At 48.4% G+C, this 17,444-nt stretch overlaps 2 protein-coding genes across 3 annotated transcripts in view; both read right to left on the reverse strand.

Moving 5' to 3' along the window:
* The window catches only part of ADHFE1 (alcohol dehydrogenase iron containing 1), a 34,338-nt gene extending 21,843 nt beyond the window's left edge, over positions 1-12,495 (reverse strand). The window contains exons 1-6 of one of the 2 annotated variants that reach the window (XM_040995830.1): positions 8,671-8,702; positions 4,928-4,981; positions 4,592-4,746; positions 4,246-4,442; positions 2,051-2,128; positions 1,152-1,257 (exon numbers count right to left, since the gene is read on the reverse strand). In XM_040995830.1, the coding sequence (XP_040851764.1) occupies positions 1,152-1,257; positions 2,051-2,128; positions 4,246-4,442; positions 4,592-4,746; positions 4,928-4,981 (590 nt within the window). In that variant the 5' untranslated portion in view covers positions 8,671-8,702. Of the gene's footprint in view, positions 1-1,151; positions 1,258-2,050; positions 2,129-4,245; positions 4,443-4,591; positions 4,747-4,927; positions 4,982-8,670; positions 8,703-12,445 lie in introns of those variants that run through there. The other variant, XM_040995836.1, reaches the window with a different exon arrangement.
* A 1,191-nt stretch (positions 12,496-13,686) lies between these two features.
* On the reverse strand, positions 13,687-15,233 carry RRS1 (ribosome biogenesis regulator 1 homolog). Its single transcript, XM_040995846.1, has one exon. The coding sequence runs from the start codon at positions 15,190-15,192 to the stop codon at positions 14,104-14,106; it is 1,089 nt and encodes a 362-aa protein (XP_040851780.1). The 5' UTR covers positions 15,193-15,233; the 3' UTR covers positions 13,687-14,103.
* Positions 15,234-17,444: the final 2,211 nt, after the last annotated feature.

A 17,444-nucleotide genomic window follows, 5' to 3' on the forward strand; every position in this document is an offset into this window, starting at 1 on the left:
AGAGCTGAACACCAGGGACATTCTAGGGCCCAAGGAGTTTGGCCTTTAGATGGGAGGCATGGAAAACCAGAGACTTTTAGGGTAGATTTGTGTGTGTGTTTTGGTCATGTTGCAACCTGAAACCCTTCTGGGGCCAGTACGGATGGGTGCTGGAAGGACTATGTGATGAAAAGGAGTCGGGGACACAGATGAGGACACTGTTGCAATAGAGGGAGCTGGGACAAGCAATGCAGCTCAAGTGAGGGATCAGATGGTGGAACACCTGGAGCAGGACAAGAGGATGTATGAGGCATGAGTGAAGGCTGCTGTTCATGCTGAGTCTCGCTGCTTCCTGAGCTAAAGGATGAAGGGAGAAGCAACGGGCATGTGGTAAGAGAATTACCAGATGCCATCAGATTTAAGATATAACGTAAGCTATAAAGTGCATCGTAAAAAAAAAAAAAAAAAAACCAGTGCTGCCATGCTACCAATTTTGAGGTATATCCTGATTTCAGAGATGTGAAGATGTGAAAATGCTTGCATGCATGCACGGATGAAATAGGGGTGTTTGGGGCATGATGTATGTGCAGCGCCCATGGAACCCCCAGAGGCTGCTGCAGGTAACGGCTTGCACTGAAGTCCGGGTGCCGGACCAAGAAGCTATTAGTATGTCACAGCCAAACCCACGGGAGCAAGCAAGGAATCTGGCTCCATCCCTAAAGCTCTCAAACCTAGTTTTCTTTTTTTCAATAAGATGATAGTTTGTGCGGCACAGACTTTTGGGGCAGGACTGAAGGGCTGACACCGTGCATCTCCAGGTGGGTGCTACGTGGCGCCAGTTCCCTTTCCCACCATTTTCCTTGGGCAATGTTGTGCCTTCCTGGGTTAGTGTGATCATGAAGGCAGGTGGTGGTGGTGTGGTTGAGAAACCACGTGCCTGGCTGAGATGTTTCGTCAGCTGTGCCCCTGCCGCACATCAGGTTTATGTCCCACACTGGACCTTACCTTGTCATCAACTTTTATGGCTTCAACGTTTTCACCTAGGGTGGAAGGTCAAAGTGAGGGGTACAGTGGAGTAGTGAGCAGTGGGAGCTAATCAAACTCTCTAGCTATCCAACACTGTCCATAGACCTGGTATTGAGAAAACCTCTCTGTAAGGCCCCAGGACCTACCAGAGCACGTCGAAGCCACTGTTGGCAACCACCTGGGCAGGCATGTGGCGGGTATGCAGAGGATCAACCAGTGCCAGTGTGGGTTTGATGGCTGTTGAAGCAATGCCTAAAACATCAGGATTTTCAGTTAAGGCTAAAGGTATTGGCACCATTGAAAAAAAGTCTTAAATATCTTCAGGCAAATGCATTATTCCAGAAAATAACAATATGAACAAATGTTCATTCTCATGTAGGGAGACGGTATGTAGCAGCAGAAAGAGATGAGGAGTCAGAAGGTAGGCGATTTGCTGACGTTCTGGAGCTAGCTCCTACTAGATTCCAACAGCCAAGTGGAGGTATCTCCCCCCTGACTCCTGCAGCTTGATGTCATTGGGCATGGTAGGAGGATTACAACTCAGAAAGGAGCAAACACTGCAAAATCAAGGCCTGTTTGTTCATTGCTAAATTCCAGAGTGCTAATTTACAAGCACATTACTGTTTGATGCTAGGCTCTAGTTCTTGGCTTCCTGTTCATGCATATCAGGGAAGTACTGGTGATAGCTCAAATAACTGGGTTCTGGCTACCCACATGGGAGAGGGGAACTGAGTTTCCAGCCCTTGGCCAGTTTCAGCTGTTGTGGGCATTTGAGGAATGAACCAGGAGATGAGAATTCTCTCTGTTGGTTTTTCTCACTATGTCTTTGGTTTTCAATTTTAAAAAGGAGGGAGAAAATATGGCATTTCAACAGGCTTTTGAAGCTAATTCTCAGAAAGTAGTTTATGAGGTTACTTCCTATTAAAGTGTCCACATGCACATGCCCTTTCTAGAACTGCTTGGTTGTTAAATACTAAGGTTAAAAATACTAAGGTGGGGACTAAAGGTAAGAAAAGAAATTAATGAAAAAGTCAAAAATTCTTACCAGTTTTTACTTTCAAGTGCTCATAGTCAAAGATGGCAACCCCAGTGGTCTCGCTCCCAGTTCCTGAGGTAGTTGGGACTTGAACAAAACAATATTAACTTCAATAAAAGCATTAAGTAAAGGCCAGTGGAGATACTTGACTCCATCTCAGAAATAAGGAACAGAGTTAAGGAGGGAAGTTTGGCTGAGGACGTCCCTCACCTGACGTCTGCATGTGTATGACCAGCACAGGAGCCTCACACAGTTGGAGTCTGTGTCTGCATGAACATGCATGGGTAAGGTCTATATCTGTTTTAGCATACACATAGTTAATAGGCATGTTGATGCATGTTCATATTAATGTGTATGTATAACATGTTTAACATGTATAACATCAGTATTTGCTTCATGAATGTGTACATGTGCTTAATATGCATCATCTCTGTGTTAGCATGCATATGTACTTACTAGGGGAGACCTTGTATCTCTGTTAGCACACATGCATGGTGCCCATCCCTGAAGCAACAAGTAAGGATGTATTTAGTATATATGGTATCTGTATCAGCACACACGTGCATTTAATGTGTACTATCTGTATCTACACTAACATGCATGTGTTTAACATGTATGGAGTCTCTGTTTCAGTGCTAACATGCAGGCAAAATGTCTATGTTCTCATTAATACATGTACATGCTAATCATACACATATCCGTGTCCCCAGTGAGCATGAGCTCTGCAAACTTTCGGCTCCTCAAAGGCCAGAGTTTAAGCAGCTACAGCTAGGATGCAAATGCAGGCTGCCCTGCCCCTCTGGTAAGCGAAGTCCTATTTGCTGTCTCTAAAAGACTTCTTTATTCCTGCTTGGCAGCAAGCACTGGGACAAGCTCTGCCTTGGCGCCTCTGTGGTTTTGCAGCTCAGCGGAGAACCCCACTTAGTCACCCCTTGGTGTGGTGTTCACAGTTTCACCAGAGGGGTCCATTTGCCATATCCCACTTATGCTGCCCCCTGCTGGTTTCTCATTCAGGTGGAAGCTGTCCATCATTGCTCGCTGCTCTTTGGCCCCCTCAATATGATGGGAGAGGGGATAAGAGAGATGATGTAATTTTAAAGAAAGCCCATTTCCCAATTAATGGTAATGTATTTAGCTATAAAGCTTTAAAAAGCAGTGGACATTCAGACATAAGAAGACAAAGGATGGGCCTGGCATGATAGCGTAGCAGCTAAGGTCCTCACCTTGCACGCACTGGGATCCCATATGGGTGCTGGTTCTAATCCTGGCGGCCCTGCTTCCCATCCAGCTCCCTGCTTCTGGCCTGGGAAAGCAGTTGAGGACAGCCCAAATCCTTGGGACCCTGCACCCGTGTGGAAGACCTGGAAGAGCTCCTGGCTCCTGGCTTTGGATTGGCTCAGCTCCAACCGTTGCGTTCACTTGGGCAGTGAGCCATCAGATGGAAGATCTTCCTTTCTGTCTCTCCTCCTCTCTGTATATCCACCTTTCCAATAAAAATAAATAAATCTTTATAAAAAAAGAAAAGAAGGCAAAGGAAGAAATGACCAGAAAATCATGAGGTACGCCCTTGGAACACGTGAGTTACTCTCACTGTAAACTGCAGGGCTGTGCTCTGGGCAGCCATGAAGTGAATGTCACCAAGAACGAAATGGCCATTCTGGCCACATGTCCCAGGCAAAAGACAAAGTCAAGGTCAGCAGGAGAACCATCATGTTGAAGAAAAGGGTTAACATCAGAGAGAAAATAGTGAATTCCAAAGTGGTTGGTAAAAGGAGACACAGAGAAAGGTGTAGAGACAAACCTGCCAAGGAGGTATTTGATCATATTTAAATAAGACTTTCCCCTCCTCCTGGAGCTTAGATTTGCGATCTGCCCCACACTGGGCCCCAAAATATATCCCACTATGCAATAAAGATCAGAATTTTAAAATGAACCCATTTCTGTTTTGGTCTCCAAACAAGACACTGATTGAAATGAAAAAGCCAAAAAGTTTTTAGAAACATGCAAGGTTTCTTTCAAACATTCATGGAGAAATAGAATTAAGATAGGTTTATTTTGGTGCAACATGAAAAAAATCCTGAAAGTCATGATGCGCATTTTGCATGAATTTCTTCGAGACCTTGTGTGAACCCTAAAAATACGAGCTTGCATTTTTTCCTGGTGTACTTTGTCCAATGCAAGACAAACAGACCAATGGTTTTTACCTGCAATCAGAGGCTTCACGGGCACGGGCACAGGCTTTCCCTTCCCAATGGGGGCATTGACATAATCCAGAAAGTCAGAGCTGGGGTTGGATGCATACAGATTAGCAGCTTTACAGGTGTCCATGGTGGAGCCGCCACCCACGGCAACATAGGCATCAAACGCTCCCTTTTTGGCAAACTCAATAGCGTCTATGAAGCTTGGAGAAGGGAAAATGAGAACCACCACGTCATATTTTTTTTTCCAGAAACAAATTGCCCTGGCATTAAATCAGGCCTGGGGCAGGGTTTCAACAGCAGCAGAATGTGTGGGCTTCTACCTAAAATAACAGCAGCAGTGTAGGCATACCTTGCATCTGTGGGCTCCACCCTCACATTGTCATAAACCTTGAAGCTGATGCCATTCTTCACCAGGGAATCCATAACCACTTGGACAGGAGGGAGCTGGGAGAGGTTCTTGTCTGTCATTAAGCAAACGTTTTTAGCCCCCATGTTTTGTAGGTCCTACAAAAAGAAGACATATTTAAATTACATTTGATTACACTAGAACTGGAATAGACCCTTTGTGCAAAGCTAACAGTCGATGTCGTTTTTGCAATAGTGGATTCAACTGTGGCCAGCTAGTACTTGTTTACAGAGTAGTTAATATTTGCAGTAGGAGACTGAGGACATTTCAAATCCTTACCATGCCCACTTCCTTTGTGACTCCTGCTCCATATCTAATATTTGAGACAGCCATCTGGAAAAAAGATAAAATATTTAGGGATATGGGGAAATGGGGAGCTGGCTGTTCTATTTCTGAAATTCTGAACTGGTTCCTCACTGCTTGGAAAATAAAGGGTCTGCTCCTTGGGATGGTCTTCAACTGGCCTTGGACTCACCACGCATCTTTAAGCAAACCTTGGCTCCAGTCACATTGGAACTACAATGGCCCTCCCTGCTCTGGAATTTCTCTGTGCTGGCAGTGGCCTGTAGTCAATTATGGTCTGAAAATATGAAGTGGCACACAACAGAAGAAAATGATTTATCAGCTGTAAACTGTACACCATTCTTCTTGGGATATGCTACCTGCAGACATCTTGGTTACCAGATCCACTGTCCAGGTATTGCAGGGCTTGTGTCTTTATTTTACTTATTAATTGCCCCAATGTGAGGTCAGCAATTGGCGTATGTCAAGGGGAAGCTGTAAAATGCATCTTTTAGGTGACAAAGATGAAAGGTTTTGACGCAATAGCAAATAAAATATTTTATGCTAAGATTGCAAAGGTCGGTGGTAACGTATTGTTAATCTCTTACTCAACTAGACCATCTCTGCCTCAGCTATAAATTTAACTTTTCCATAAGCAGGTATACATAGACAAAATAGAGCACATACACAGTTTGCTACTATCCATGGATTTAGGCATCAACAGAGGGTTTGGAACATATCCCCAAAGGATAAGGGTGCAGAGGGGTCCTGCTGTACTCTATTCCCAAATACACCCCTAACTCTTAAAATTGTCCCCTCGGCTTTTGGATGCTACCTTTCTCTACTTACACATTAACTATCAAATATTTTGCTTTTCTGATTTTAAATGTAGTTGTATCTTCTATGTATTTTTCATCCATTTAGTTACCTATGTATCCACCCATCCATTTAACCTTCCTCCCTCTCTCTTTCCCTCCCTCCTCTCACCCTTCCTTCAACTACCTCCCATTCAGCCAACACTGCTGAATGCCTGTGTTTTGGTCACTGTGGAAGGCTCTGGTAACAGAAACATTACTTCCTAAAGATTATAGTTAAGGTAAGAGTTTTTATACTGATAGAAATAGGTTAATTTGACCCAAAATGTTTCTACTGGATTCATGTTATGCTTAAATTTTCTTTCTTTCTTTCTTTCTTCCTTTCTTTTCTTTCTTTCTTTCCCTCCCTCCCTCTTTCTTTCTTTCTTTCTTTTTCTTTCTTTCTTTCTTTCTTTCTTTCTTTCTTTCTTTCTTTCTTTCTTTCTTTCTTTCTTTCTTTCGTTCTTTCTTTCTTTCTTGTATTAGCTAATAATCCTTTAAAAAACAAATAAACAAGAATTGCAACACTGAATATGGCTATCCGGATTGCTGTCTCTTGAGTAATCTGGAAACACTGGAGCTGCCTTTCCACAGGGCAGCAGCCAAGTGGATGGAGCACCCTTCAGGTGGGGCCTGCACGCTGGGTGAACTTGGCAGTGGCCTTCCCTAGTCTGCTCCCGGTGACATTTCTGTTTGTGACTCCTGGACCAAGAGGACACAGGGATTTAAATAATTAATTGTACATAATTATGCAATTACAGCATGATAAAAATGTACCAGAATTAGCTCTTCCTTTCCTTTTGCTTCAGCAGACTTGTTTGACGTCTTTTGGCATTGTTATACAATCAGAAAGCTAAACATTTACCACATAACATACACAACTACATCAGAGTTTCACTGTGTTAGTGGCTGTACTGACGACAGTATTTGAGATATTTATTCACGGTCTCAGAAGACTAGTACTGCATTAGCCTAAGAGGTTATCTTACAACAAAGAACCTGATCAAATGCAGGTTGTAGAACATCAAGCAATAACAGATTTATAATAAACTGTAGCAAAATACTGAGCTACCCATAAAACAATGAATTGATTGAATCTACCTCAAAGGCATAATCAGTTGTTCTTCCAGAAGGTGAGAGTCCAGGAGCTAGAAACGTAAAAACTGACATCAGAGAAGGGCATAAGAGTACAGCAGAAATAATGTTAACCAATAACAAATTGGAACTGGTCTTTGGTAGTAAGAGAGCAGTGCACACAACATTTCCTTTGAAGACTTTTCTAAAACATATTTTTTGGATTTCACTGTGCACATCAAATTAAAATTAGACCCTGCCTTTTATGGGGTGAACAGTCAGCCTTGTGAAGCTGTGGCTTGGGAGCCCTGCAGCCTATGATGGACTGCCCAGTTGGCGTCTCAGCTCCGCTCCTGATTTCTGCTTTCTGCTAAAGCGTACTGCAGGAGGCAGCAGCGATATGCCATCCACACAGGAGATCCAGACGGAGTTCTAGGCTACCAGCTCCGGCTGGCCCAGGGCCTTTGCAGGCATTTGGGGAGTAAAACGATAGATGAGAATGTTCTTTGTCTTTCTTTTCCTGTTTCAAAATATAAATGAGTAAAAATTTGAAAAATACCTCGACGGCCATTGCGGCATGGTAGGTTAAGCCACCACCTGATTACCTACTTCCAAAACTGGAGTGTCAGGTCAAGTTAAGACTTCCTGCTAATGTGCATCCCGGGAGGCAGCAGAGGGTTGCTCAAGTACCTGAGCCACTGCCCCTCATGTTGGAGTCTGTGTGGAGGATTCCTGGCTCCCACCTGGCTCAGTGGCGATAGCAATGCTTGGGAAGTGAACTAGTGCACAGAAGATCTCTTTCTTTTCCTCACTCTGCTATTCAAATTAAAGTAAGTAAACATTTAAAATAAAAACTCCTAGTTTAAAGCTAGATTGAAATATTAAGATTATGCTGATTTTGTGAAAAAGTCATTGAAAACATTTTCTTGGGGTCCCCACACAATAGCTCAACTGGTTAATACACTAACTTCAAGTGCCGGCATACCATATAGGTGCCGTTTCCTGTTCTGGCTGCTCCATTTCCCGGCTTGTGGCCTGAGAAAGCAGTAAAGCACAGCCCAAAGCTTTGGGACTCTGCACCTATCTGGGTGACCCAATGAAGCTCTGGTTGGTTGTTAGCTCAGGTCTGGCCATTGCAGTCATTTGGGGAGTGAACCAGCAGATGGCTGAGTTGATCAGGAGCCAGAAGTTTCTTCTGGGTCTCCCAGGTGGGGGCAGAAACCTAAGAATTTGAGCCATATTTCAATGCTTTCTCAAGCCATAAGCAGAGAGCTGGATTGGAAGTGGAGCAGCTGGGATTAGAACCACATTGAATGCCTGCTATGCCACTGTGCCAGCCCCTAAAAAATGCTTTTGAATAGACTCTAGAGTTGGATTATTGTTAAGAGTACAATTGTTAATAAACAAATTAATTGGAGTTCTGTTTATATTTCTTATAGCAATGGTGATAATTTATTTGAAATAAGATTTTTTTTTCATAATTTGTCACAGTAAGAAATTTTCATTTCTCAAGCTCATACATAAACACAAAATTTAGCTTTCTTTGGGCCCAGTGCGATGGATTGGCTAATCCTCCATCTTACAAGTGCTGGGATCCCATATGGGCACCAGTTCATGTCTTGGCTGGTCCACTTCCCATGCAGCTCCCTGTTTATGGCCTGGGAAAGCAGCATATTTTCAGTTTCACAGAGAAAAGGTAACTGTTTTCAACAACATGATCTTGTTGCTTCACCCTTGCCCATAATGTGTCGGAAACATTAGCTGTGCGAGGGGAACTTGTGACTGGCAAAAGACAGTGCGTATCATGATTACCTTGGGAGTAAGTATGAGAATGCAGTGGGCACTGGCATCTGCAAAAAAGGAAGAAAAGAAAAGAAAGTAAGACCGGAAAGCAAAGAGAAACCTGAAAACTCACACTAGGGCAGTTAATATGGAATACAAATACATATATATGTATATATATCTATATAGGGACCAGACAGGGACATCTTGTGATAAGTCATCATATATAATCTTTGTTTTTTACTCCTCTTGTGGCTTTCTACTTTGTATTTGTGGAATACTAGTTAGTAATTAAGCCTGTGAATATCGAGTGGATTCAAATTAGCAAAAAAGAAAAAAAAAAGTGACTGACACTGCCCTGTAGAATGTTATCCAACCGGTGGTCATTGGCAGGCGCTTCTCAATAAAACTGCCAGAAATTGCGAGGGACCGGAGGAGGCTTCCCTCCAGGATCAACCTTTCCGCCGCGGGCCAGAGGAGCACCAGCAAGGGTGTGATGTGGCTCCGCCTTTTAGGAGGGCAGGGGTTTTGACCAAATTGAACCTCACTCAACCCTCCCACCACGTTGGGAACTGTCGTGGTGTTTTTCCAGGCCACTTTCAAAGCAGCGCCGGCCATGGGGGGCTTCTGGGAAGTGCAGCCGGCACCCAGCGGGCCAGTTTCGCCAATGCGCGGTTTGGACAGTCTCAAGCCCCGCGGGGCTGGCGATGCTGGCACCGGACACCTGCTGCTCCCTGGAGCCCGCCGCCCTGCCCGTCTCGGTTTCCCGCGTGCTTGGAACCTTGCCTCGCTTTTCCCTATTTTGACCCTCTATTTCCTGGGCAGCCCCGTTTCTGGCTTTTCTTTCTCCAGCTGGGACTGATGTCATAGGGGGCGTATCCGGGACCTCTAAAGTGCATGGCCTCCGCTTTCCCTTGCGCCCCGCCAAAATTCAAACAACACCCGAGGAGGAGGAAGGTGGGAGGGCGGAAGGAAAAGGGTGGATCTCTATGACAAAGGTCAAGGTCTCAGAAATGCTGGGCACTGGGGAGTCCAGGTCCAGGCCGAGCTGGGCCAGGGAAGGCTCCATGAGCCACGGCTGCCACCTAGCGATCGCCGCTGACCAGCGCGGGCTCCGCAGCCGTGAGCTGCCAAATGGGCATCAAAGCTGCCCAAAGCCAATGCCCCCGGGAAAAGCAGCTTCCTCCCCAATCACCTCTATGGCTCACTTTCTCCCCAACGCTGATAAGGCACCACGTTATTCCTGACTTGTGGCCCTGTGCCCTCTAATGCCCCCGCCTCCTGATCCGCAGTCACTGTAGTCTTTCCACCACAACTGCCCAGTTTCGCTCACTCAGGCTGCTTTTCTCTCTTTGCCTCCAGATCTTTGGCTCCCGAGACCCAAGACCCAGTTTTCCTCTAGATCCATCCTCACGTCTCCCGTGCCTGGCACTTTTTCTTTGAAAGACTTACGTCTTTCAAAGTCAGATTTTCACAGGAGAGGCTGAGAGATCTTCTACCCATTGATTCATTATCCAGGGTTGGGCCCGTCCAAAGCCAGGGGGCCCAAGCACCTGGACCCATCTATTTGCAACTTCCTCAAGTACTTTAGCTGGGAGCAGAGGTGGAACAGCTGGGACTCTAACCTGTGTCTACGCAGGATAGTAGCTTTCCCCACTAAGCCACAGTGCTTCCCTCCCTACTTTCTCTCGAGGCACAGCAGTAGTTGTTACTCTGCTCGTGGCTGAAGCTATCTCTTTGGCCTTCAAGATTCCCTACTCTGGTCCTTTCTCTGGCTGTCTGTCCACTTGGCCTGACTTTGTATGTTGGGTCTGTGCTGCTTGCAGCTGTTGGCCCTCCTCCCTTCCCCTTTAGAGCCTACCCCACATAGAGGCTCCAAAGGGTTTTCCATCTTGGTTTACCCCTCTTCAAGGTCCTTGCCACTCCCTGGGTTCTGATGTCACCTGTCATCTGGGGTTCCTCACTGGCTTCCCTTGGATCAAATAGCCATGCTGTTGCCACAGGACATATTTCCAGTGATGTCACTTTCATGGCTCCTAAGAGTCCTTGCTTGCCTCCTGACCCCAGCGACCTCTGCAACTTGGCCTTGTCTGGCTTCACCCCCCCCCCCCAACGTCTCAGTTCTAAAGACTCAGTTATTTTTCTTAAGTGAGTCATGATCTTTCTCCCACTCTTCCACCTCTCATTCCTGTTGTTTACCGAAAACCCACACTTCCCTCTTCTGGAAAACTTTTATTTCTTCCTTTAGTTCTGCTGGGCAGTCTTTTCTGAGTCCCGAGGCCCCACGTGGATACCCTTTCTGTGTGACTGCAGGGCTGTGCCTCCGTCCCTATTAAAACTATGATCATGGGGCCGGCGCTGTGGTGTAGCGGAGAAAGTTGCCATGTGCAATGCCTGTACTCCATATGGGTGCTGGTTTGAGTCCCAGCTGCTGCACTTCTGACCCAGCTCCCTGCTAAAGATCTGAGAAAACAGCAGAAGATATTCCAAATGCTTGGGCCCCTGCACCCACACAAGAGACCCAGAGGAAGCACCTGGTACTGACCTGGGCCAGTCCTGCCCATTGTGGCCATTTGTGGAGTGATTTAGTGGATGGAAGGTCCTTCTCTATAATTTTGCCTTTCCAATAAAAATAAATCTTTAAAAACAAACAAAAAACCTTCAACCACCACCACGATCATGCTACCTACTCTTAAGGGCCCTCAGTTTCCCCCAAATGTACTCAATTTGAACACTCCACACTCCTCTCTCGGGCCTGTTCTGTGCAACAGTGGTTAGCAGGGATATGAACGGTGTTGCGGTACAGACTTCTAGGACCTCGGGTTTCGGACAGCTTCAACAGGGCCGAACAGTTCATTCCCTTTTCCACAGGACTCGTCAGAGCCCTATGTGCTAGGTACACCCGTGCTCACCGCTGAGCTAGGGAACCTCCCAAGGTCGCTGACCATGGACCCATCATCATGGAACCCCACAGGATACCAGTGTTCTTAGACAAAGACCACGGCCTAGCTTTCCTGTAGATTATCTAAGGATGCACCTCAAATTCCTTGATTGAGGGCAGGGAGGGCCAGAGCGCCTGGTTGCACATCACAGCCATTGGCTTAGCTTGGGGCCCTAGACAAATTATTCACACCTGTTTCTCGTCTAGGACACAGTACTGCACCAGGCTGTTCTAAGGACTGCAGTCACTAATGTTAATAGCTCCTACCAGGCAGGGTCTGGTGTGTGGGTGGCACGCGGGGGAAATGCACAGGAGGGAGCTAGTTTCCTGTTTCTGACCTTTGACCAGTCCTCTCTGCCCGCCCCTGCGCCGTGAAGGCACTGCACTTTGGGATCCAGAAAGGACGTTTCACAGCCAGCTGTGGGTCTTGACTCCGTCCCCCACTCCCCTCAGACTTTCCCACGTTGTCTCGCGCTGACTTGGGTTGTGCACCTGCCAGGACTGATGGAGGCCACCGTGACCCCGGCGTCAGATGTGTATGGTAACAAATACCCTTCTAGGTGCAATGCAATGCCGCGGCGTTCCCACAGGCCCCTGCCACCTTCCCCGAACTTGACAAGCGCTCCCGAGCATTTCTGGACCGCATCCTCGGAGTCGAGTGCAGTTTCTGGCACATAATATGTACTCCATAACCGTGCTGGCTGGGTACACTAACCTGTCTTTGTCACGGCGTGGGAGCGGGAGTCTGTCTCCTGAACAGGCAGGGTAGAACCCGCCGCACTCAACCAGCACCGCAACGCCGTCCTGCGTCCCGGAGGTCTCACCCGGGACCGGCCCCATCCCGACCCGCAGCCCCCTACTCACGCTGCGCGCTGCAGTTCCCTTAGCAAGTGCGCGACTCGGGCACGGGCGGCGGCCATCCTGCAGGCTTCTCCCGCACCCCGGGGTCCCAGCTCCACCCCTGCCGTGGGCCAATCCAGGCCGCCACCCTCTTCCCGCCCCTCTGCAGTCACCTGCTGCCTCTTTAACCCGCAGTGGCCCAGGATCACTTCCCAGGACAGCTGCGGCCGGCCAGCCTACGCAGAGGCCTGGGCACAACTCTCACTTGGGAGTGGTTCTTTTCCCACTCAGACACTTTTCTAGGGCTGCTGAGTATTTCTGGTGGAAATTACCAAGATACTGCAGCTCTAAACAGTTAAATCTTACAAAAGTCAGAGGAACTTTTTTTGTTGTTTTACTGTGCCCAGTAGCTACATCAAGGCCTGAAGCCAAAACAAACAAACAAACAAACAAAAGACCCCAAAAAAACTCCAGGTAGAATAAGCCACAGAGGTTTCCTGAGCTGAAGATGAGTGAAATGCAAATAGTTTCAACTTGCCACACTGGTGGGTGGAAGGCTCCCCCGGCCCCAAGAACCAAGTCTCAGTGGAAGTTAACCAGCGCAAGGTGTTACTTAAAATCAGGCAGACACCAACACATGAACACTTATTCACCCCTTTAGCAAAATTACTACAGAATAGGAATGTCTTTCCTAAAATTAACCTTACAACTGAAGCAAGCAGGGAGGACAAAACGCCTCTCCCCACACCGCAGGAGGATGGCTTTCTGCACTACAGCAGGTGCAAGCCCTGTAAGTTTACACCCTCTGTGAATTTTCAGGAAATGCAGCATCGACCTTCACACACGGAGGACCCGATGAGGCCGAGGGATGGGAACCAACAGGGACACTTCTCACCGGCTCATCAACCGGCTCAGGTCAACACAAGGCCTGGATCAAAACACAGTGTGGCTCCAGCCAAGGTCTCAGCGGGCCATTTGTTTCTTCCCCAGTATTTACTCAAAACGATAGAAAGATTTAAGGACTTTTTTTAAAGTAACATTTGTTTTGTGAAACTGATTTATGAGTTGCAGCAAATTAATATGTTGAAAAGCATAACTTTTTTTCAAGCAGTTATCAACTGTACTGAATGCGATGCCCAAAGATGTACAGCTCAAATAAAAGTGGCTTTTTTTTTTTTTAAGTTCACAAAGATAACCTGGCCTGAGAATATAGGTTACTGGCTTTCTACAATTACCACCAACAGTCAGGAAGGAAACAGCCACACCAGATCCAGACTTTTATTAAACAAACTTAACACCTGCTTCTTGTAAACCATGTTCTGAAAAATATTTGTAAACTCCTGCCCCTTACAAATACACAAACTTGTTACAAAAATAATGCAGCAATGTAGAAACCAACCTCCCGAACCTCTGCAACAGAGGCTCACCCTCATGTCAAAAAGAACTCCCAGTTTTGACCAAATCCATTCATCAATTCTCAACCTCCACACAGTGTGTCCTTGTCTCCCGCCAATGTCAGCTGGGACAAAAACCTGAACTGGTCAGAGTCCACTGACACTCTCCCCGAGGGGAGGGCGAGTCTGTTCCTCCACCTTCAAACCCAGTGAGGGGCCAGTCACCTGTCCAGCGCCCTGCTCACACAGTACCTGGGAGGCGACACGGGGCGCTCAGGGTCCCATTAACTACTTTCTCCTCTTTCCTCCGGGCCGCGGCCCGCCTCCCCTCTTGCCACCCAAGCCCGAACTTCCGGGCTTCCCCTTGCCCCCCAAGCCCCCTTTCCTCTTCGGCCCCTGGCCGGGTGGCCCTCCTTTCCGCTTGCCTCCGGGCCCCCCTTTCCGCTTGCCCTTCTGGCTCATCTTCCTCTTCTTGGCGGCCTCCTCTTGGTCCTCCTCTCTCATCTGCTTGTTGGTGGCCCTTGTCACGTCCAGCTTGGGCTTCTTGCTGTTCATGATGCGGAGGAGCTCCAGCTGGCTCTTCTTCTCGGCCGCGAAGTCCCCGAAGAGGGGCTGGAACTGCCTCTTCTTGCCGGAGCCCCGGGGCGCCTTCTCTTTGGGGAGACGCTCCTGGAAGCGCCCCAGGGAGGCGGTGGAGACCTTGGCCACCTGCATGGCGCGGCCCAGCTCCTCTTTGCTCTGGTGGCCGGTGGGGTGCAGGCCGGCCGCGCTGGGCAGCTGGGCCTTGTGCGCGCGGGCCAAGTTGCGCAGGCGGTTCAGCTCGTTCTTGGCCACCCGCTCCTTCTTGGCTTGAAGGCGCTTGGCAAACTGGTCCTCCATGGGGTCGGCGCCGCCGGGCACCTCGATCAGCCACTCCTTGGTGTCATCCCGGGCGCGCTGGTAGCCCCAGCGCCGCCGCCACTGGCCGCTCACCTCGTCCCACACCAGGTTGGTCTTCTTCTTGGGTCGGATGCCCTTGAGGCGCGCGAACTGCTGCCAGCGCGTCAGGGGCCGCGGCCGGGGTACCGGCTTCTCCCGCGGCAGGCGAGTGCTGGGCTCGGGCAGCCGCGCCACCACCGCCTCGTCCACGCGCTCCGTGGGCAGCTGCCACAGCTGGTTGATGAGCAGCTGCGTGTTGTCCCGCGCCAGGGCCCGCAGCTCGGCCTCCGGGGCGGCTCCCGCCCGCCGCAGCCCCGTGGGGGGGTTCCGATCGCAAGCCAGCAGATTGCCCAGGTCGAACTCCAGCTCCAGCTCCTTGTGTACCGTGATCCGTTGCAGCCTCTCCGCCTCGTCCCGCTCCGCCTTGGCCAGCAGCTCCTCCACGCCGGGAACCTCCATGGCTCCGGCACCGGACACCACGTGGGGCCGCCGGCAAGCTCAGTCCGGAAGAGAAGGAGCTGCTTCCGGAACACGCGGAAGTGGCTCGCCGCCCCGGCTATCTCACGGCGGGCCAGCAGAGGGCGGTGTTGGAGAGCTGATGGGCTCCCCGAGCTCGGCCCGCCTCGCTGTAGATGGACTACAAATAGCAGAACCTGATTGGGACTACGACTTCCAGGATGCAGCGGGGCAAGGGGATGGTCCCAGGGTCCGGATGGGGCGTGGGACCAGAGGATGTGGGATTCGGATCCTCTAGGGGTCGCAATTTGAGATCTCCTGTAAAGATATTTATCTGGAGGGTGAGTTGTAAAATGATGTTGCCAGAGTCATAATTTGCTCTCAGGGTTCTAGGTGTGGACCGTAAAAGACACAGCCCACAGGTTGACATAAATCTTAAGATTCGTTGGTTCTGGGCATGAGTCGAGCTGGCCAGCAGGCCGGCCTGGGTGGGCGGTCATCGGAAGATCCTCAGGCTCTGCCGTTCGGCTCGTGGCTCCCACTCCTGATCGCGACACTCATTGATCTCTGCCTGTGACTTGTTCAGGCTTCTGCCAAAGCCTGTGAGATTGGGATGCTGACCATATTCATTTCTCATGGCTGTTGTAAACATGAACGGCTTAGTTACGCTTCAGAGACGCTTAGGTCAGGGCCCCAAACTATAACTTATTGCAAACTGTTGAGCCCGGTGCGATACCTCAGTGGTTAAATCCTTACCTTGCATGCGCCAGGATCTCATAAAGACGCTGGTTCGCGTTCCGGCTACTCCACTTCCCTTCCAGCTCCCTGCTTTCGGCTTGGGAAAGCAGTCTAGGATGGCCCAAAGCCTTGGGACCCTGTACCAGCGTGTAAGACCCGGAAGAAGCTCCTGGCTCCTGGCTTCAGGGGGTGGAAGATCTTTATCTCTGTCTCTCCTCTCTGTAAATCTGATCTGCCTTTCCAATAACATGATTAAGTCTTAAAAAAGAATGCTAACTGTTGCTAAAGCTTCATAATGGCCCTGGGGCTCCCTGGAAAGGCACTGTTAGCTTCAATTTGTGGTTAAACATCAGGGTTTTTGAGACAACCTGCCTAGAAGCTGAGCTCAGGGTCTCGCTGACCATTTCTGCTGGGAGGAGTTGTTAACCTAAAACCTTATTCCTAGGTTGGCAAATGGGAAATAGTTCCTTAACAGGTGTCAGTTGTTATTGTTGGTAGCTGTGTGTTCACTGTGCTGTTTGCACTGATGAGAAAAGAAAATTCAGGGACTTCAGAAACATGACTAACTTATGTGATACCAATAAGGAACGTGGGCCTAGGAGGCATCTTCATGCTGCCTTTAAAACTCCCTGCAGTGTGTATTCTCTGCAAGGTCCTTGCAAGTGCTTGATCCCCAAAAAGTGTGATCAGCTGGCCAGCAGCAGCTGGCAGCATGACAGAAATGCTGGGCCCCAGGTCTCACCCTCATGAACTTACCTTGAAGGAAGTTACCAGAACCCTTACTTGACTGAGATCTGCAAATGAGGAGTATTCATTTGTACATTCAAGTTTTGGAGTCAACACTGTTTATAGGGTCACATTCCTTCCCCTGGGGGCCGGAGCTACTGAAGAGGGGTTATGCTGGAGAAATAACCAACAGACGAACCCTGGGCACCGGGGAAATAGACTCAGTTGAGTTTTAGCATTGTGCCCGACTCATCTTCCTCTGACCTAAAAGTATTCTAAGATTTGTTGGATGCTTCCCTCTGAGCCTTTCCTTAGCTCTCAGCATCGATTCTTTAACATCATTCATTCCATGGGCAAAAGGCCAGCTCAGAGAACATATGAAGAAACTATCTTGGATCTTAAAATTTTAGGAATTTGTTGTAGAAGAGAATTAAGGATTTTGATATGACTGCTTTGGGCTTGTTCTTTTTTCTTTCTTTCTTTTTTTTTTTTTTTTTTAAGATTTATTTATTAGCAAGTCAGAGTTACAGAGAGACAGATCTTCTGCTGGTTCACTCCCCAATGGCTACATTGGCCAGAGCCGGTCCAAGCTGAAATCAGGAGCCAGGAGCTTCATTTGGGTCTCCCACATGGGTATCAAGGGCCTGAACACTTGGATCATCTTCCGCTGCGTTCCAAGATTCATTTACAAGGAGCTGGATTGGAAGTGGGACAGTGCGGTCTCAGACCTGCACTGATATAGAATCCTGGTGTTGCAGACAGGGCTCTATGTGCTATGCCATAATGTGGAC

The sequence above is a fragment of the Ochotona curzoniae genome, unplaced genomic scaffold, assembly GCF_017591425.1.
Source record: "Ochotona curzoniae isolate NIBS_2020 unplaced genomic scaffold, NIBS_Ocur_1.0 contig_1071, whole genome shotgun sequence".
Classification (NCBI taxonomy): Eukaryota; Metazoa; Chordata; class Mammalia; order Lagomorpha; family Ochotonidae; genus Ochotona; species Ochotona curzoniae.